General features: G+C 52.0%; 1 protein-coding gene across 2 annotated transcripts in view; it reads right to left on the reverse strand.

Annotated features, from left to right (window-relative positions):
* Positions 1–991: 991 nt before the first annotated feature.
* Positions 992–21,651, reverse strand: part of BABAM2 (BRISC and BRCA1 A complex member 2) — a 350,070-nt gene continuing 329,410 nt past the window's right edge. For both annotated transcript variants that reach the window (XM_037066663.1, XM_037066664.1), the window contains one exon: positions 992–1,319. In XM_037066663.1, the coding sequence (XP_036922558.1) occupies positions 1,256–1,319 (64 nt within the window). In that variant the 3' untranslated portion in view covers positions 992–1,255. The remainder of the gene's footprint in view (positions 1,320–21,651) is intronic.

The raw sequence follows: 21,651 nt of genomic DNA on the forward strand, positions 1-21,651 counted from the left end.
GAGCAGGGAGCAGGGACTTCCTTACTCAAGGCCACCCAGTCAGCTAATAGTAGAGCTAGGGTGGGGCCACAGGACAATTCCATGCCATGGGAATTCCCAAGGTGTCAGGGCTGGGGACAAAGTACTCGTGCAGTGAAAGTACCTGTGAGTTGGGCCACTGTCCAGCAGGTCGCCACGCTGGGAGCCTTCTGGAGCTCTGCTCCGGCCTCCTGGGCACATTCCTGGGTGCAGAGAATACAGGAAGGAGAGGTATTCCTCACCAGTGCCCTCAAAGAACTGAGCTGGTTCCCTTCCAGGCTCACATGGTGAAACTGGGCTGCAAGAGCCACAAGGGGAACTCTAAGGACAGTGAGAAGCCGAGTAAGCCTCGTGCTTCACCTCGAAATAGGAAGCAGGTGGGTCCAAGGAGCCGCACAGGCAACGCGGTCAGCTGCCTGCGTATCTCCCCATTGTGCATGGGTCCTGCTTCCTTTCAGTGAAAGCCTCCAGGCTGGAAAGACGCTGAACTAAACTGTGGACTTTGTAGAGCCGCCAGGCTGGCTGTAGTCAGCTGGTGTCGGAGTTAAGGGGGGCCATGCGATGGTACAGAGGCCTGGCTCCCAACTCCCAGCTTTACCCCTCCTCTGCTGGGGAATTTTCTGTAGCTCTTAGGCCTTAGTTTTCTCCTCTATGCACTAGGGAGTAGCGGGGAGGTGCTGGCACCCCGTTGTTTGGAGCCCCAGCGTGGGGCCTGGCTGAGTGGACAGCCGACACCGTGCAGGTTGGCCAGTTTCATTCAGGCAGCACCTTTTCCAATGGAGGAACTGCTCCAAATGGGAAATGCTGGGGTGTAAAAGAAACACACACACACACACACACGTAAGACACTCGTTTCAGGGGGTGGACAAGGCAAAGGAGGGTTTGGTCTTAAAACTTAAAAGAGGTCTGAGAGACAAAGAACAAGGGTGTGTGCATTTATGATGTCTTACTTTCCCTGGAAAAATACTGCGTCATGGCTTTTGTGACTTTATTTCTTCCAACTAAGAAGCACATTGAAGGAAACAAAGAGAAAGAGGGAGCAACCAGAGGTGGGGACTCGAGGACGGGTTCCCGCCAGCCAGCTCGAGTGTGGGTTCCAGACGAGGCTCGCCGAGCCGTGGTGCGAGCAGACCGCTGCCACGAAGACACTCCAAGTGGCTTCCAGGCAGCGGCCCTGTGTGCTGACACGCGCGTGGACACAGCAGTCTGGCTGGCTACTGCTCAAGACTGGTGTTTCCTAGAGCTTTCCATTGGCAAAGGCTGCCTCCTGGAACTGAGGGACGAAGGTTTTGAAATAAGCCCTGGTGGGAAAGGGGGTGGGGGAGAAAAAAATTGCGGTTAGCACAAACAACTCAAAAAAAGTGCAACTCAGAGCTTTCAACCTAACTCAGAACAGTTGTTATTTATTGTTCATGCATCTCGGGTTGGATTTTCCTTCCTGCTGATGCAAAGCTTTCTGGATTTTTCCAAGGGAGGCACACGCATTTCACTATTGTGCTATCTCGCATGGATGTTTAAAGGGCCTGTACAAAGACCTTCCTGGCTGCCAATTTCTATTAGACATTAGTACTCAGGCTCCGCCCACTGTTTCCCAGGCCTAAAACAAGCCTGTTCAAACTACAAGCCAGAGACTGTCTAGGCCAACTACCTAGTCGTCATGGCGATCTGGAATATCAGGAGGGCTGCACTTTTTCCTTAACTGGACCTGTGACTTCATGCAGACAAAGAGGTTCTAATAAAAAGGGTTTCTAAGTGATCCATGGTCTCCAATTATTTCCAAACACATGAGGTCTGTCCAGAAAAAGTCCAGCCATTGTTAATATAACAAGAACAGTTTATGCAACATCGATGTACCTGGCAGCCAAGGAGAGTGGACTGGAATGCTCATGTGTGAACAATAATGACTTCACTGTACTAGTCAGTGGGGGTAGTAGAGGCCATTGAGTGAGCATGTGTACTGTGTGGCTGTCACAGTCAAAATGAATGAATGAGTAGAGCAATGAATCTGCATCAAATTTTGTATCAAGCTTGAAAATCCCTCTGCAGAAACTATTCAGATGATTCAGAAGGCCGCAGCCATGGGCAACTGGCAATTGGCAGCTTCCTGATGACAACACGCCCACTGATGCATCACATCTTGTGCAATTTTTTTGTGAAACATCAAATCACCCGGGTGACTCAGTCCCCCTACAGCCCAGATTTGGGGTCCTGCAACTTCTGGCTTTTCCCAAAACTAAAATCACCTTTGAAAGGGAAGAAATTTCAGACTGCCAATAAGATTCCGAAAAATAGGATGGCACAGCTGACGGAGATTGGGAGAACTGTGTGGGGTCACAAGATGCCCACTTTCAAGGGGACTGAGGTGTCATTGTCCTATGTACAATGTTTCTTGTATCTTTTTCAATAAATGGTCTCTGTTTTTCATATTACATGGCTGGAGACCTGGACAGACCTCGAATACGTAGCTTGGTCTCTTGGAAAGCAAGCCGGGTGGGTACTAAGAGAATCTTCCCCCATCAAAGATGGGATTTAGGGCAGACCCACCTGCTGTGGGGCTTCCCTGGCACCCAGATTCGAATCCGTTGGAGTGGGGTCTACATGTGCATCAGGACGGGGACCTACTCTGTGCAGGCACTCTGTGAGGTGCCTGGGGTTGTGAGATGACACAGATGTGGCACCTGCCACCCAGGAGATCTTGGTTTGGAGGAGACAGACACAAACATGACACCAACTGAGGTGGTTAGGGAACTTATGGAGGGGCCACGAGCCACTGACCCGGGGTACTCAGTGCAGGAGCAGGTAGGGTAGGTGCTGCAGGGGTTCTAGGAGAAAGACACAGCAGGAGCAGTGGTTTGGGGGCATGGGGTACCTTGCTGGGTGCTGGGAGCTAAAACAGTAAGTGCAGGGAGAAGCCGGACAGATCAGGGTGGGCGGCCCGTGCCCTTGTCACCTGGGCCTGCCTCCTACTTCTCCTTCCTCTGCCCCTGACTCTTATAAGAGCAGAGAAGTCACACTTGCCTGTGAGTGGCTCACCCCAAACTGTGTCATGACCTGTAGGAAGGGACACCAAGACTTGTCACCAGTACTGCAAAGGCCTTGTGCACCTCACCCAGGAGAGCCTCCTGCAGCCCATTTTATTTAGGCTGCAGTTCTAATAAGCTTGGGCTCCAGGTCCCTGGGAGAGCAGGAGCACCAAATAGAAGAGGGAGAGGCTAACTGGAAGACAACAGGCAGCCGTGCTGAAGCAGTGAGGAGGGGAAAGAGGTGCTTGGGGGTCAGGAAAACTCAAACAGGGATCCTCCAGCAACTCAGTGGGCCAGGGCTATCCCCAGGTCATAGTGCAGTGCCCTTGTGGGTGACCCCTGACCTGTTCGCCCTCCCCCAACACCCAGTCCACTGAAACTGGTATTTGAATTTCACCCCTTTGCTCCGGCTCTCTCGGTCCTAGGCCCCACTGCCCTCAGCAGCACTGAAAGGTCAGCTCCCTGCCCCCGGAAGCGCTCCTTTGTGTGACGCATCACAGTCTCCTTCCCCACTCTCAGATGGACTCCTCTGTCCTCCACTCAGTGTCCCCCTACCCCTGCCCCCCAGCTCAGTGTATTCCTCTCAGGCTGATACCACCCTCTGCAGAGAACGGCCCAAGCTGGGGCCCCAGCTCTCATTTCTCTCCCAAACTTCCAGGCCCTGTGACCTAGCTGTCTCTGTCACTGACACCAGTGTTTGTTCCAAATGAAGTGTCCCTCAGCGTTTGGTATTTGAAGTGCTTTGGCCCATTTGTACTTCCGTGACAGCACCCCATTCCCACTTCTCCCTAAACCCTGTGGGGGGTTCGCCCTGCAGGCTCATGCCCTTTCTCCCCAATGTCCTCTCTCCTTCCTGACACCCTCTGGCTCTCAGTCTTGTTACTCTTCAACAAATCTGCTGCAGAAGCCTGTTTCTCACTGCATACGAGGTTCACCTCTCCTTTCCACCGCAGCCAGTCACGTGCTCTCTGAGTGCCGGCCTCCTTCGCTGCCCCAACTCGCAGCCTGGCACTCTGTGATTTCCCCCTTCTGGCTCCACGACACACTAAAAACTGTGCCCTCCCCTACCTCCCACTTTGAGAAGCTAAGAAAGCTGAGGATCTCCTCCTAGAGAAGCTGTTGGTAAGTCTCTCCACCGAGATGTTACTTGCAATGGGGGGATGTCCCAGACTCCCTGAAGCCCGAGCACAATCCAGCACTTGACCCTCCGCCCCTCACTATCCGGCCACTTGCTCTTCCGTTACACATGCCACGTTTCACCTCTGGGCCTTATTCATGCTTGGGCCAAATACCCTTGTCCTCGTCAAGCCCTCCCCAGTCACCAGGGTTCTCTCCCTGCATGCAGACACTGTGTCACATGTGTACACGTCTTACTTGCCAGGCGGCTGCCACCCCTGGAAAGCAGATAGCAAGTCCATCCTCGGGGCGCGGCCTCTCGGGCTGTAGTGAAGGTAACTACCAAAGGCTGCCAGTGTGCAAGGGGCGGGCCTGTTATATGTTGTTTAAGAAGGGGGGAGACAGAAACCTCAGAAAGCAGGCAAATATTTAGGTACTGAAGAAGAAAATGCAGTCCACTCTCAAGCTTCATGCCAATAATTAGGGAGAAAGGAAGACAAAGTCCCCTCCTTCACCCATATCTTGCTCAACAAGGTCCTGAGCTGGCTGAACGTTCTCTGAGACTTAAGACCCCACAGCCCGAGCCCACCCACTGCACCACACCACAGCAGTCCTCATGGGAAGGGGGACTGTGACTGGGTACAAAGTGCCCTGGACCTGGAGTGAGATGCCCTGAGCTCTGTTTCCCCATGGAGAGGAGGGGGGACAAGCCCACAGTGATGTGACGCTTGTAAGAGACAACATGAAGGAGGAAAAAAGAGCTTAGCTTTTCCTTGGAAACTTCTGGGGGAAGGGGCCGCAGCAGTGCAAGCTCCTTAGACCAAAAGGTCTTAGTGAGAGGGAGTATGCCTGACAGCAAGCTCTTTCCTCCTTCAGAAAGTTCTGAAGTTTCCTGTTCTGTCCTGGGCTTCCCCTGCCAAGGCCAACTGCGTGACCTGGAGGGAAAGCCACGTGGAGAAGTGCTGTTCCCAGGCACGATAGGTGACTACCGGCAGTAGGTGACCACCTCTGAGTGGTCCTCAGGAGGCCAGTCACGGGAGGGGGAGGAGGTAGGCAGGCAAAATGACACTGGCTCCCACCCATAGAGAGATTTCTCTGAAGTGCTATTTTCATTTATTTCACTTTTATATTGGAGAAAATTGACAGCTTCCAGGGGCATATCCTGCCATAGGCACTAGTTACGTCACCTTTTAAAAACTCTCTGACCCAAAGACAAAGTGTGTGACGCAGGGTGGGGAGGGAAGGACCCCTCACCTCCCAGGAGCCGGCCCAGGTGGCCGGCCAGGCCCCCCACTCTCCTCACACTGGAAGGGAGCTTACTTTCCGATGGCTGGAGCTCAGTCCCTTTGCTCTGGTTCCATAACATCAGAACCCAGGCCAGTCCTAGGGTCTCGGGCTGGGAGAACAGAACTGAAAGAACGGTCCCAGGCTGTGGCTGGGTGGGTTTTCCACGAATGGGAGCAGTGCTGACTTCTCCAGGCCTCAGCGCATGAGGCAGAGTGGGGGGCAGGGCTGACAAGCTCCTTGAAGCACGGGTCGCAGGGGGACTGAGGTGCTCAGTAGACTCTGGAGGGTCTACTCTTCCAGATCTCAGGTCCAGGAGTGAATCTCTGCTCTGGGATCACATGTAAAGTGGGGAGCTGAGCCAGATGATCTCCAGGGCCCTGCAGGTGGCAGGCTATGGAGGACAGTGTGGTGGGGGCTCCGGAGCCCACCACTCCTGGGCTCCAGGCTGGGCCCTGTTCCTGATTGGCTCTCTCACTTGGGCAAGCAACTCCCCTCTTTGGCTTTAGTTCCACCAACTCTAAGGGGAAAAGAATGTCTAGCTTAAAGGGGGATCCTCGTGGGGACTACATGATATGGTCCAAGTGCCTGTCATAACAGACGATCGACAGATGTTGACTGTCACCAAGCTGCATCTGAGAGGGCGAGGCTGTGCATCTGAGGGGACAGATGGACTCTACGTGGAAAGACAGGGTCCAAGGCCATTGCCCTCAGTTCATTCTTTCCCTGTGGCTTCCTGGGTCACTCTGGCTTATATGGAGCTGGCAGTTGGAGGCTTGGGGACGGCCAATCTCAGGGACGAATGTCCAGCCAAAGTCACTGGGACACTGTGCATCTCTTGAAACCCAGTCTGGAGCTGCTAGTGACATACGATGGCATCTGGGGATGAGCTCTGCAGTGAGAGGCACCCACGTGCCAGGCACACCCAAGCTGGCCGGTGTGCTCCAGGTGCGGCTCTGGTCACAGGCTGGGTCGGGGAAGAGGCTGAAGCTGTGAATGTTTAAGAATCATAGGGCTCTGCCCTGACTCAGTTGGTTGCAGCACTGTCCCGACACACCAAAGTTGCAGGTTCAATCCCCATTAGGGCACGTATAAGAATTAACCAATGAATGCATCAATAAATGAAACAACAAATCGATGTTTCTCTCTTTCTCTCTCTCACTCTCTCTCTCTACTTACCTCTCTAAAATCAATAAATAAAAATTAAAAAAAAAGAATGTTGGGATTCTAATTACCCACAATGGGGGTATCAAAATTGGCCTCAAATAGATCTTTTTCTGTCCACGATAGCATGTATCATAAAGGGGAGAAAGTGGGGAAGCGGAAAGTACACTGAACCACGAGGCAGAAGATGTGGGTTCTAGTCCAGGCCCTGGCTTGTTATGTCATCAGACGCTGGGACTCAGTTTCTCTACCTGCAACAAGATTTACACTTGATGATCTCTAAGTGCTACCCTGTTATGGTCTAAGATGGCCATGTGACCTTGAGTAAGCCACTTGACCTCACTGTGTCTTGATCCTTCATCTGTTAAATCAGGGCAGATGGAAGGGGCTGGGGACCCAGGGCGGAGGGAAGGGGCTGCATGGGCAGGCTGTGCGCACAGCTGGGCCCATAGAGGTACACTTTGGCCAGCACGGCGGCAGCCACGCTCCTGTTTTGCCCGTGGGAAAGCAAGCTCTGAGAGTTCAGCGAAGACACCTGCTGGTGTCATTCTGGTCCCAGTGCCACCGGGGCACATCTTCCCACAGGACCATGGCCGTGTGGAGGGGAGCCTGTGGTCTTGCTGCCTTTAGCCTCCCTGACTTAGGACTTTTGATTTTGCAAGAGCCTAAACAATTGCCATCTTCCAAAACAGTACCAAAAGTAGACTCTCTCCGGGATTCAAAAATGCTTCTCTGGGCAATCATAAGATGAGCCTTATGATGTCTGCCAGAGTCAGGCCAACGTGGCAGCGGGGAGGAGCAGGCGGGAGAAGTGGTTCAGGGACACGACCCTCATTGTCAGGAAAATGAGAACATATAAATCAAGTCAGAATTCATTCTGGCAAATAGAGGCAAGTTCCAAAACATCTAAGGCTTGTTTCTTTTTCCAGTTTTCTTCTGCAGCAGTGACTTCAACTGGCACGTGTTTTCAATCACCCATATGAAAACCGATTGCGGTCTGAAAAATCAAGCAGCCCTGTAAATAGCATAAGTCAAGGCCTGCTAATTATTCCTCGTGGTCTTGCCTCGTCTGCATTGTCCTGAACGGTCACTGTAAATAGTGACTCATCTGGTGTTACTCTCCCCATGTCAAAGGGGTCATCCTGGTAATGGGATCTCCACAAAGAGACCAGTTCTACTTCAGTGCCCTTCACCCCAAACCCTCTGAAGGCCCCCCGTGCAGACCTGGCACGATGGGAGCTTTTTTGTAGCTGTGCCCCGGGCCATGTCAGCCTGGCTTTAGGAACAAACAAGAGCTTGTAACTGGTTCACACACTCAGTCTCCCTAAATGCGCCAACCCCTGAGCAGGCCTGGTTCGTTTTTAGGGGGCCCAAACTTGCAAAACAAGAAAATCAACACACTTGCGATGCAAAGGCTTGATATCATTCTGAGAACAAAATATCAAAGCTCAGTGTCAGGGAGTGGCCCTTGTCCTCAGCTGGAATCAATCTCCCCTCTGCTGAACTCCATGGCACACGGGGCCGCTGACCTCAAGCCCAGCCATGGCCGGCCTCCAGTCCAAGATGCCGAGGTTGGTGTCTAGACTATGTCTTACAAAGCTCGGGCTCCTCGCCTGTGATATGTCTGAGACCGTAGTCTCAGTATGTGTTGAATTAAATCAAAAGCTGTTCAGGAAGACTTCAACCAACTGGGATCCCTTTCTAGACATCAAAGTATTGGGATGAAATCTGGCTTCATCTAAATCATAGGGTATTTTTAAGTGCTTTTCTAAAATGATCAAAATTACCTAGTACTTCTCTCTCCTCCTGAGGCACTCCAAGGAGGCCTCCTGGAGCCTGGCCAGTCCCTCTGGGCCCGAGCTGCTCGCAGCTTCTGCAGCTGCAGGGGCCAGGCCTTGCTCCCAGGGGCTGCTGACAGCTCTGCTCCCTGGACATTAAGGGTGAAGCGTATGAAGAGGGGGAGGAGGGCAGGAGAGGGCCGGCTGGCCAAGTGAGAGGGAGGGACAGGGCTGCCCGCGCAGGCTCCAGAGCCACCCCCAGCCCCAGGGCTGCCCGCCATCTCTGGGCTCCATCTCTTTGCGCATGTGTCTGTCATGTCCCAGCCATGCTCCCACACCCCAGCAGAGGTTCCTTCACGACAGGACCAATTGTCATGTTCACCCATCTCTGCATCCTACCTTCGAGTATACTGCCCAATGCACAGCAGCTCAGTATTTCTCAAGCAAATGGAAATACCTAGCTTAAAGATGAACTTTAGAATTATAGAGTTTGGTAACGGAAAGAAACCTCTGAGTTCATATCATCCAATCATTACAGAGAAGGGAAACCTAAGGGCCAGAAAAGTCGATTATCTCTCTAATACCACAAACAATAATGCCAGTGGTTAGCACAGGTCTCTCTGTGATCTCACTGAGGTCAGAGTTTGGGGAGGGTTCAGCCTTAAAGCCCATGGTGCTCACCTTCCTTGGGGCTCCCCAGCAGGAGAATGTCAAGTTGGTGCATGAATAAATGAATGATGAATGAATGAAGGCCTCCCAGGGGCTAACCTAAGGCCCCAGGGCTAGCAGGCAGAGTGTGAGCCAGTCTTCCCTGTCTCCTCACTCTCAGGCTCACGCTATTTCCATCACGAACCTACCTTATGAGAGGCTGGGAGGAGGAGAAGGTGACAGTGTGGCCACTGAGAAAGGCTGGGTCCTGAGGTGAGGGGTCAGCTGAGATGACGGTGTGCACCTGGCTGGGCCGAGGCTGGACAGTAGGTGCAGGGAACTAAGAAGCATGGTGCTGCCTGGGGCCTGGAAGCCCAGAGCAGATCCGCAGCCCAGGAGTCGTTTTGCTTCCCCATCTACATCTGCCAGATGTGCCTCAGGTGGCAGGTACCCTGGCAGCGGGGAACTCAAGTCCTCCACTCCTGCAGCCCATCTGCACTGGACTGCCGGGGAGAAGATGGTCGCCTGCTGATGCTGGTGAATCACTGCCAAGGTCACGGACTACCTTCTCCTTCTTAGTCAGCAAAAAGGGAAAATCCAAAGGATGGACCTCAAAGAGGAAGTGCTCAGGGCCCCAGCAGAGCTGAGCGTGAGTCCTGGCCAGTGCGGGGTCCAGCACCCAGGTCCCACTCTGGCGGGGAGGTGCCTTGAGGCTCAGCATTGCCAGGCAGCAGCCTCCACAGGAAAGCACCAGGCCCCCAAAGAACTGACAGACCGCTTAGGAGATCAACTCTCTGGGGCACACAACCACCCTCCCCTTCCCAGAGAGTCTCTCTGGGGCTTTTGAGTGTTGTTTGCCTGGCTCTAAATCTGGTTTCTCCCCTGGACCTCAGCATCGAGAGGCTGCGCTCATGCCCCCCACCGCTGGCTGCCTCTGGGGCAGTGTGTGGTCACTCCAGCACTCGGGGTATTTGCCCTCCTAGCCAGGTGTCCACAAATACCCCTTGAAGATCTAGAGGAGGGACAACCAAGACAGCCACAGTGCCTCTTCTTTTCACTCTAATCTCCCTGCCTGGCAGCTGAAATAATCTCCCCAGATGCCTGGCTTTCTGGGCCTATAGGTAGAAAAGCAGCAGCAAATAAAGAAACTCTTCCATGGGAGAGCAAACCAGGGGCCCACCCTCCCTGCTGGAGTGCCTGGCCCTCGCTGGGAGCTGGGCGGGGGTGTGGGGAAGGTCCACAGCTGCCTGGCAGGAAGAGGCACAACTGCGGGCAGGTGGAGGACCCTCAGGGTCCTCTCGATCATGCTGAGGTGTGCTGCAGAGGGTGGGGCGGGCATTCTGCCCTGTTGGTCCGTAGGGCTCACTCTACTTGGCATGGGCCCAGGGCCCCCACGTATTCCATGGACAGGCAGCTCTGTGGCCCCACGTGCCAGTTACAGAAAGAAAAGGAGAAACACATCTGGTGTGGATGAGTGACAGCCACACATGGTGCCAGAGAGTCCTGTTCGCATGGTGGGTGTGATCCACAAGTGCTGTGCAATCAGTCCAGTGGGTCCTGAACAGCACTGAAGTAAAATTCAATAAAAGCTGAGTGAGGCAAGGACATTTGGCAAGGACGAGTAGTTTTTTTCTTTTAAAAAAATGTATATATTTATTTATCTTTAGAGGGGAAAGGAAGGAGAGGAGGAGAGAAATATCAATGTATGGTTGCCCCTCATGCGTCCCCTGCTGGGAACTGGCCTGCAACCCAGGCATGTACCGCAACTGGGAATCAAACCGTGACCCTTTGGTTCGCAGGCCTGCGCTCAATCCACTGAGCTACACCAGGCAGGGCAGGATGAGTAGTATTTTGTGGAACGTTTGTTTGAGTTACACATACTGGATTAGCATAGAAAATGCTCGTCTTCCTGTGGATTGTGGGAAAGTCTGGAGGCCAGGAGTGTAAAGGAAGGGAGGTGCCTAACACATGCCAGACATCGTGGGATTTGCTTTTCTCTGTATTATTTTTTCTTATTCCTCTGGTGGGCCCACTACCAGTTCGGTATTATTCTCTTTCTTTTTGCTGATAAGAAATCTATGATTCAGAGATGCAGAGCAGCTTTTTGAAGATCACGCCTCTCACAGGTGGCAATGCTACCAATGATCCAGAGCTGCTCGACCTCAAAGCGCACGCTCTCTTCACCCGGCCAGGACTTCCAGTGGGGAGAGCACTGGTGGGCAAGTGGGGAGTCCAGGGCTCAGGCCTTCCGATTCGCTGCATGACACTGAGTCACACCTCTGTTTCCTCGTCTACACAATGGAGCCAGATAGGTGATACCTAAATTTTTTTTGATGTGGTGATCCTCCCCCTGCCCAAACATCTAAGCTATTTTTCAGTTTCCTCCATTAAAACTGGAATTACCAACAACCTGGTAGTGAACTTCGAAAGCTGTTTACTGCCAACTCCTGTTCCACCTATACTTGTTCTTACAACCCCATCCCTCTCCAAGGCCCGTTTAGCGTGGCTTTTCAGCAGAGCTGTGACTGTGATAGCGACTGACAGCAGGGATGAACCCACTTCCCTCTTGCTTGTCCATCTGCTTCCTGATGGTGCTGACTCACCCTGGGAGAGCGAGGCCAGCCCTGGGTGTCTGGGAGGAGGGAGAGAATGAGAGTGAAGGGCACGTGCAATCTGCCAGCAGCACGTGGGAGGCACCATAGTGTTCTCCAAATCATGGGCCCCAGAAGGTCCCTGCGACGTAGAAGCCCCACATCTGCAAAGTGCTACAGAATGGCAGGTACTGTCATCCCAACACAACTGAGCTACGCAGTGGAAGTGGGGAGGCCGAGCTGTGGCTCTGGCTCTGCTCCTTACTTGCTCTGTGACCTTGGACAAGCACCTCCCCACTCTGAGTCCCAGAGGCCTCATCTGTAAAGTGAAGGGCTGGCTTCCAAGTTCACTTCCAGGTCTAATATACTATTATCCACTACTCTTATTATTGCTTTGGTATCAATCCAACCACTTTAGCCGGAGGCAGTTTCTGAAGTAGAAGCAGTAATTAATAAATGACCCTTCCCCTGTGCTTTGCTACAAGGGTGCCCTCAGGAGCCTGGATCATCATCGTCAGAGGCACTGTACGTGTGAAGTTCCTATACATCTCCGCCTTGGTCTCCAGAGAGGATCTCAAGGATGGATGGCCAACATCCACCCTGGTCATCTGCCTTCCATCCTTCAGAGCACCGGACAACCAAACACCCACCTATTCAGGGTTAGCTCCTATGCTAGTGAAGGGCTGCTTCCTGCAGGGGCCAAGGGGCGGATCTGAGCAGGGAGCTCATGCTGACTCTGGCTTCACTTCCACAGCCACGGGCCAAGCCCTCCTTGGCCAGCTCCTTCTTCCTGCCATTGCTCTGAGACAACCAGAGTGAACTCTCTGCCTGGGGTTCAACCTCTTTCCTCTCAGAGCTAAAAAACAGGGCATTATCCTGCAGGCCAGACATCTAGCACCTTTAATGACAATAATAATAATTTGCATTTATACAAGGTCTTTCATCGACGGGATCTTAAAGTGTATCACAAACAATAATTAATTCCCTTTACAACTATGGGAGTCAGCTGAGTAGGAGTCCCTTTGCGGGTTAAGGGTACTTTCCTGAACCATGCAACATGTTGGGGGTCTTCCTATCTACCCCAAACCTACCGGCCCTCAAGGCCTGGCATGAGCATCTAGCCCTCCACAGAGTCTGCCACCGCCACTCCAGCCCAGTCACTTGTCCTGCCTCTGGAGCGCCACAGCATGGGCTGCTGAGCCACGCATTCGGCATTAACCAGACACTCGTGGTTGGAAGACATCTTAGCATCTTGTCCAACACAGGACTCGCCCTGACAGCACTTCGAGGGGGAAGCCTCCAACCTCTGCCTGAGTATCTTTTGTAAGGGACAGCTCATCACCTAAAGGCATTTTTAAGTTACAACATTCTCCCTTCTCCTGAACTGAAATCTGTCCCCTGGAAACTCCCACCCACGGGCCTCACCTTTGCCATCTTGAACAAATCAATCCTACCTAAGTGGTCTAGGGTTGCTGGTTGGTTTCTCTAGTATACATACCACTTGTTTCTGAGGTCAGCCTGGTAGAGCTTGGCAGCTCATACCTGCCGAGGTTCAGTGGGGCCTTGTGAACTGAGGGGAGGGAGTAGCGGAGGCCAGGTTGCCATCCTGAGCACTTCGGGCAGATGCTCCCTGGGGGTTGCAGGCTCTGGAGCTCTAGGTCGGCCCAGCTTTAAATGCAGCTCTTTAGATTGCCCCCCTCTGGTGTGGATGCCAGAGGCTTCCGTGTCCACAGAAATACCCTGATTTCCTGCTGAATGACTGACTGGCTTCTTTCTCTCCTAAGTCTATTCTGAAGTCTAGGCAATGACTGCCAATTGCAGGGACTGATTTTGGAGACCAAGCCAGACCATAACTTCTTTAGTTCTTCTTCTTCCTTTTCATTGTTCTTTATTAGAGTAAATACTTGGCGCTAAACTTCGGAACAGGACACACTGATGCTGAGCTCAGAACAGACACGAGGACAAAGGCTCCATGATCATCCTCTTCTCTAAGGAGTTAGGGGCGAGGGAGGCGTCAGGATGGGGGCAGGGCCAGGGAGGCCAACAAAATCATCTACGGTTTTATTTCAAAAAGCTGCACCCACTGGGGAAACCGACAGGTCCCTCAAATGATTTTGGGTCCTTGCCGGTGGCTTTATGCCTGAAGAGGTAGCTGCACCCCTGCCCCAGCACACTCGCAGTGGCTTCCCGCGGTGGGGGGGGGGGCAGGGGGGGACTTGAGCGTGCGCCAGAGGCTGCTGTTTCCCGAAACCCCTGCCCTGTGAGCATGAGGTCTGGCTTGTGGTGATGGAGCCTCATTCTGCTTTGATTTCATGTGGTTCCAGCTTCCCAGCCTAGAATTGGGGGGGAGCATTTTTGGCTTGGGCTTGGCCTGGATCATTGATCTGGGGGATCCTTGGGAGAAGAAAAATGGATCAGGTGGGAATCTGCTAGGGTCACTCATTCTCTGGCAAGAAGAACACCCTTCAGACATTTCCACCCCTTCGGAGGTGAGAGCATGGATGCTGGAGTCAGAGAGAACTGAACTCAGATACGCCTCTGTCACTTAGTACCTGTGTGTCTTGGGAAGTTACTTTCCAAGTCTCCATGCACTATATTTTCTCTTCAGGGGACCCACAGGACCAATGGGGTCGTTGTGAGGCAACAGTGCCAGGTACACAGTAAAAACTCAAACCATGTTCATTTCCTTTCCTCCCATCCTCCACTCGCAGCTCATAGCTGCATAGACACACTATGACGAGCTCCTGTATCACATTAATTCGACAAAGATTTACAGAATAGCTCCTGTTTCCGAGAAGGCCTGGGGCACCTGGGACCTTGGCCTATTTCTGGTAAGGATTAATAGTTGTTGAATGAGCAAATAAACTACCTTCATTCTTGGTATTTGATAATATGCATTCAAAATTACCTCGTTTTAATTCAAGCAACAATCATGCCTATGAAACATACACGTGGTATAGGCTGAGCAGGATCTGACTACGAGCCAGACACCAGTGGCAGCACGCACCAGCCCCAAAAGGTCCTCTGTAACTTCTGTGGCCACAGGCTTAGGGTAGGAAGAGCATGGCTCTGGGGCACGCATGTCCCACTAGAAGGACCCTGCCCTGCTGAGTGATGCTCCCAACCCATGCCTGGCTACAGCATCTGTAGCTAAAATGAGGGCATTATTATGAGCTTGGTGACTGAGAGTGGTAAGTTTTTTTTTTAAGATTTTATTTATTTATTTATCTTTAGAGGGGAAAGAGAGAGGGAGAGAAACATCAATGTATGGTTGCCTTTTGTGCATCCCCTGCTGGTAGTTAGCCTGCAAGGAACCGGCCTACAACCCAGGCATGTGCCCTGACTGGGAATCAAACCGCGATCGTCTGGTTCGCAGGCCCGCACTCAATCCACTGAGCTACGCCAGCCAGGGCCAAGAGTGGTAAGTTTTTAAAATTGAAAACATTTGCTAACTGGGAGATTTCTTTCCCTCAGGCCCCAGGCTCCTGGGACCAGCTAGCATTGAGGGTTATTCTCCAGTGTGGACTCCAGTGGGCTCACATCAGCTTTTCCCAGGGGCTGCCAGCCTCCCTCTCATCTTTCAGGGAAGCGCTCCTTCCACAGAGCTCTCACCACTCCTTAGCAGGGTGCTCTGCACGTTTTAGAGGCTTAGAGCCTTGACGACTACATTCCCTCTTGGCCCCAATAGCCTTTTGGAACCAAGGGGACAGGAAGTAATATTGAGTTCTCAGCTATGACAGGTCCCAGCCTTTCTTCTGTCTCAATCCTCTAGCCTCTGAACTGCTCAGAACCACTGATAGATGCAGAATGTAAAGGGTGGGTTAGGAATCTTTCAAAATTTGCCCACATGGCCGGCCCAGATGCAATTTCAGTGTCAGCTGAGAGGTGGGAGTCAGGTCTGACCACACAGCCGTGCCACCCATGGAGAGCTCTGGAAACCACTCTGATGGCACACCCTGCAGGGGAGGGTGTCGCAGCAGTGTAACCTCATGCCCTGGGGGGAGGTCAGTCCCACCACGGAGAACTCTGAAAACACATTTCTTTGTGCTGCAGCATGTCACCTTTGAGATGTAACTGTGTGGGAAATCATGTGCATTCCTTAGGCTGAGCCAGGTTTAGGTCAGAGGTTGGCAGAGAAGAGCCAGGACCTGAACTAGAGCAGGGCCTACAGTGCCTGCTGGGAGAGGCCCCAGCCTCGGGGCACCTGTCTTCTTGCACTGAGACTCTGAGCCAATGCCATGGCGCAGCACTGACAACGGGGACCAGCCCAGGCTGCTGTGGCCTCAAACCCCAAGGCTGCGCAGTCACCGTGATGTTGGCCGGCAGGGTTCCGGGGAGAGGGCTCCACAGACTTCTAGGATGCCAGGTATCAGGAGTGGCTGCTGCATTTGGCAGTGCAGCTTCTGCCCTGCCCAGAGGGTCTGGCCCGGGAGCCCGTGGTGCTCAAACCTAGGCCCCGCTCCACTCACTCAGGGGTGTGCTCTCCCAGGGCTATACGCCACAGAAAGGCACAGGTTTTCCTCATGCAAAGCTATTAGCTGACCTCTGCACTAACCAAAGGGGACACCTTTTACCAATTTGCACAAAAGTTCTTTATAGGCCGCGGGGACTCTGATAAGAGGACTGTTCGAGTCTGTGTCTGGTTTCTCTATGAATGTCTGAAATGTGGGTCTGGGATGCATGTCACCAGGGTACTAATTTTATAAATTAAAAGATTAGAGAGACTCATTCTTTCCTAGTCTGCATTTGTAAGGTATCTTCAGGACTCATTCTTGTTCTTCTCACCAGTCACCCACCTACCCAGCCACTCTGAGCTATTCCTGCCCCATCCACTGCTCCAGCCTGCAGACTAAGGCAAACACGGGCTCTCAGGCAGCGTCTGGCTCCCTTTCCTGTCACGGTTGTCAAGCAGACAAGTCAGTGTTCCCCTCCACATAGATGCAAATGGGTGGCCCACCTCGAACCATGCTGCTGGATGAAGTCAGACCTACACGGCTGTGTCTTTTTTTCAAAATGGGCGGATACCATGGATACAGAACCATCAGATCAATAAACAAATACAGACATACAGCAAAGTACGCCCCTGCCCTCTGCAGATTTCCACAATCTGAACGCAGGCTTGGAATGGAACTACCACAGAGGAGAGAGAGGCCCCCATCTAGTTGGCTCCCCTTAGTTACTTTGGGAGTGTTGGCTGTGAAAGAACAGCCACGAGGCCAAAGTCATAGAAAGTTGGATTTGAAAACTGCAGATTAGCTAGTCCAGAGATTAGCGACCTTTTCTGTAAAGGACCAGATTGTAGGTATTTTCAGCTTGGCTGGCCATATACAGTGTCTCCATGATGCTTTCCTTGCAGTGACAGCAGCCACGCTTAATATGTAAGTGATCGGGGGCAGCTGCATCCCAGTAGGACTTTTAGAAAAACAGGCAACTGGCTGTATGTGTGTGCCCTTAGGCTATTGTTGGCAGTTCTTCATCTTGTCCAACCCTCTCTTTGCAGAGGAGGAGTGAAGTGATTCCTTCACAGACTCAGGATGCACCCAGGACCACCCAAGACCAAGGCCTGCATGGCCGGGCAGGAGGAGCAGAGGCGCAGCCGAAGCCGTGCAGCCACCCGTGCAGGAGGCCAGACTAGCCCCCAGGGCTGACTGTAAGTGGGTAACCACAGGCTGAAGCCTAATAGGACTGGGGAAGACAACCCTCAGAGATGTGACCGGCAGTTACATCCTCTTAAGTACATGTTGCTAACGGTCATTCATCACTTTGACTCAGGCAGTCTTCAACTGTCTCTGGGGAAGCTGGAGAAAAGGGGGAACGAGGACCTGGAGAGCCACTGGCACTTGCCTGTGAACAATGTGAGGGAAAAACAGCACATTCATTTTTTCCAGCCAGCAGCTGGTCCGACATCTAACAGTCCACGAGTGGTCAGAGAGGACAAACCCTCTCATCCAGGGCTGAGAACAGGTTGTCTCGGCTGTCAAGCATTTTCAAAACAAGTTTTCTTGGTCCCATGACAAGTTGTGGCAAGAACAAGAAAATAAAAAGAGTGGAAGATCCCATGATCGCCGCCTTGGCTTCCACGTGGGCTGGCCCTGCCTGCAGCGCCAGGCTTGCCTGCAGAGCGTGCAGATAAAGCCCATCTTAGGGCTAATGCCGCCTTGCCAGCAACACCATTAATAAAGTGATTCCTCTAAGAACTCTCTGGCAGCCAGATAATCATTCAAGTCTGGGAGGAATAGGTCAAAGTCACTGTTAAGCCCAAGGGCGCTGCTCTGCTCAAACTACGCCCTGCTTTATTTTAATTTTCACCTCATGGTCCACGGGCCAATTATTCCTCTGAAACGGAGGTTAAAAGCCATCTGCTCTGAGGTGGATTTTTCCACTTCAACCTCAGAACACTTGGCCAGGGTGGGACAGAGATCAGCACCGAGGGGGAGGGCCAGGACCGCGCTGGTCTCAGTGTCAGGAACTCCCCACTGGCAGGGGCCAAGCTCTTAGGGGCTTAACGGACTCCAGCTGAAGGACAGGCCATATGGGGCTGCACCAAAGGACACGCAGGTGAGTGGATATCTGGAGACCCCCGTTACCAAGTCATCCAGGAAAAAGGCTCAGAAATCAGCCAAGTGAGCGGGGCCGGAACTCTCGGATGCACTAGATGGTTGGTTACTGAAAAACCCAGAGTGGCAGACCCAGACTGCAGTTCAGGGTCAAGTTCTGAATAGCTGTGGGGCCTCGGGCCCAGCACTTTCCTCTGCTGGGTCCTCTCTGTTTCCCTTCCAGAGTGAGGCTGCCCACCCACTGCTGGGATCCTCAGACTCGGCAGGGCTGGGGCAGCTGGTCAGTTACCGCCATGCCTGCTGCTGCGGTTGTCCCAGTGTCACTCATACCACAGGGGCAGTTAAAGTTCCTGGAAGCAACTCGGCTCTTATTCCATGACACAAGTCATCAGACCACAGAGGCTTTCTCCATTCTGCCAACTGTCTGAATGTTCCACAGCAAGAGGGCCAGGGACATGTGGAGACTGGGACAAGACACCCCAGCCCTCTGCCCTCACCCCCAAACTCATATAGTGGCACCAGCATTCAATATCTCTCTTGGGCAGTGATCTGGAGACACCGCCCAAATCTGCCGTGCAGAACCTTCGTCCCCCGAGAGAGAAGCCTAAGGAAGGGATGAGTCTCCCTTCTACAACTAGTCAGACAGATAACCAACAAATGATATTTTAGTATAACTATGTCCTAAACACAGCACGTGATATGCTACACTAAATTATTTTTCATTTGTCTGAAATGCAAATGTAACTGGGCACCTTGAGTTTTTAACTGCTAAAACTGGCAGCCCACATCCTTAAGAACAAGAGCGGGTTCTCAAAGCCCAGGCATGGGGGTGGCTACTAAGGGGCGGACGGGCCCAGGACAACCATTCCTTGACAGTGTTCCACAGGCGTGACCCTGGGACTCAGTTCTTTCTGCCTTTCTTAATACTTCCGAGGCCAAGAGGACCTATTATGCTTTACCTTTCTCCACCAGGCTAAATCATTGTATCAATACATAATTTGTTCATTTAAAAAAACCTCATTGCCTACATAAAAAAAAGGTAGAATGTCTCAGCATGGCAGTTAGTAACAAGAGTCAGCATTACTTGAACACCAACAACAGGCCAGGCGTTTTACAATCATTTTTTCATTTAACACTCACAGTGCCCTGTGAGAGAGGACTGTTTATCCTCTGGCGCAGATAAGGGAGCCAATGTCTACAGAGGTAACAAATCACTACAGAAGGCGGTAGCAGCAGGGGTGAATTCTGGTTGGTTTGATTCCAGAGCACATTCCCTCCACCTTGCAGCATTCCACTCACTTGCCTCTGCTCCCCTCTCTCCTGCCTCGTCTACTGCCCCCTCCTCAGCGCAGCCTGGCCTAGGAACCCCCTGCTTCCTGGCCGCATGGCACTCTGTTCCCTCTGGTGGGAGTCTCCTCCCTTCGTCTCTGCCATCAGATCCTACCCACCCTCCAATGTGAGCTTCCCTGATCTCAGGAAACAGACGCCCTCTCCTTTCCTACTGCATTTCACCTGCAATCTACAGGTATTGCTGCCTCAATATAGAGTGTTATTTATACAGAATTTTCACCTCACCTCCAGTTCAGCAAAGGTGGGTAGTAAATCCAATATATCATTTAACATGGTGCCTGATACCTAATTTGAATTCAAAAAACATTTGCTTAATAAAAGAATGAATAAATGGGAAAAGGGCTGGGGATCTGGGTAGAATCTGACCAAAACACTTGTCACTACAAATCCACACTGGGGCACACCAAACCCAAGTTTCAACAAGGCAGAGACCCTAGCGACTGCAGTGCTAAGCACACAGCTGAGCTCAGCTGCCGAGCGAATTTGGGGTAATTCAGGCCATCAACCGGAGGAAGACAGACAGGATGTTTTGACAGTAGAATGCCAGTCTAAAATTTAGAAAACTGATGAGTATTTTCAGTTCCTGTGCTAAGTTACCCTGTGGATTTGAAAACTTACCCTTGGACAAGTCACTTCACTTGGTGGCGGTGCTCAGTTTCACAACCTGTAAATAGGTGTAATGCAGTACCTGTCTCCTAGGGTTGTTATGAGAATTACAGGAGGCAGAATATATAAAGCATTTACAACTATGCTGGTACAGTGTGTACTCGGCACATTATTATTACCATCCACAAGGTGATCAGGCTTTGTGGGCGGGGCTCTTCAATGGGTGGATGAGTTTTAGCACCTGGAGGGTAGCACCTTGGGTGTGTGTGTGTGAGTGTGTGCACACTGTGGCCTCCCCAGTACTTTGCACACACTCCGTATATAGTGTCGGTCACTGTGAGATGTTTGCAGAATGAATCACTAGCAGTAACCTAACTGCAGAAACCATTGTTACACTTGATGCTTGTAATCACTACTCTTCAGAAGTCTGTTCTCCCGACGGCCCTGGCAGCTCTCCCTGGCTACCCAGGGCATGCAGGGGGCAAATCACTCTTCTCCTCAGAGGTGATTCTGGACTAACCACTCCCCTAGATCGCTCCGGCCTCACTTCTGCTTTCTTGGCTTCCATTTTCCATTAGGCATGACTAAGCGCCAGGGGTTCTGCCTGTCTGGGAAGATCGGAGTCACTGGAATTTTTCGTCCTCCTGTCAGCGTGCAGCCTTCCTCCTGGCACGGTGGGAGTTGTGAAGCAGTGCCTCTCCTTCAGGCTGATCCGTCACAATGTCCCTTTTCTTCTTCTGCACACTGATTCCAGTGATAAGTTTGGCCACAGGAATGTTTGTCTCCCCTTGCAGGTAGGGACTCCGTGCCAGGAGGTCTTTATACTCTCAGGAGAGCTACTTCTGTTCAAGAACGCCCTTGGCCTCCCGAGTGAGCCACCTATGGGCAGGTGGCTGGGTGCGTGCACGCAGAAATGCTAACTCCAGCCCCAGACTCCATGGTGCTGGTCCTGCGAGCAAGGGAGCAGGAAATAGGCTTAAGAAAGGCAGGCAGTCAGAGGTAGCTCAGGCTTGGCTCTGCACCAGTGACCAGGGGCAGAGGGTTCTAATCTTGGTACTGACTGTGTGGCCTTGAACAAGTTCTTCCAGAAAATGAAAATGATGAAATGAGTGTCAAGTGCATGCCAATCACTGTATTAAGGGTCTGATACCAATATCTCATAACTTGCACCATAATGGTTAATGCTTACCACATTCAACCTTGGCTGTGCTAGATGACCTCTAACGACCCTTTACGTTCCATGTCCTGAGACTGGCCCTCAGTGTCACACTTACCTTCCTAGATGCATTCCTGCTTGGTCACCCAACCTAGCTCTGCTATTGGCTGTAGATTTTGCAGATCACTGGAGTAGTGGTAACTGCCCCCAAATCTGCTTCTGGTTTTGCTCACCTCTAGAAAGTTTCTGTTTCAAAAGTCATGAATTTAGTGCACTTCTGCAGGCAGCCCCTATGTTGAATGATCTGACAGCAGACAAGAGAGAAGCCCATTTCTACAGAAGTGAGGCCTCTGCTCGTCA

The sequence above is a fragment of the Sturnira hondurensis genome, unplaced genomic scaffold (genome assembly GCF_014824575.4).
Source record: "Sturnira hondurensis isolate 20B ecotype Veracruz unplaced genomic scaffold, ASM1482457v3 Scaffold0016663, whole genome shotgun sequence".
NCBI lineage: Eukaryota > Metazoa > Chordata > Mammalia > Chiroptera > Phyllostomidae > Sturnira > Sturnira hondurensis.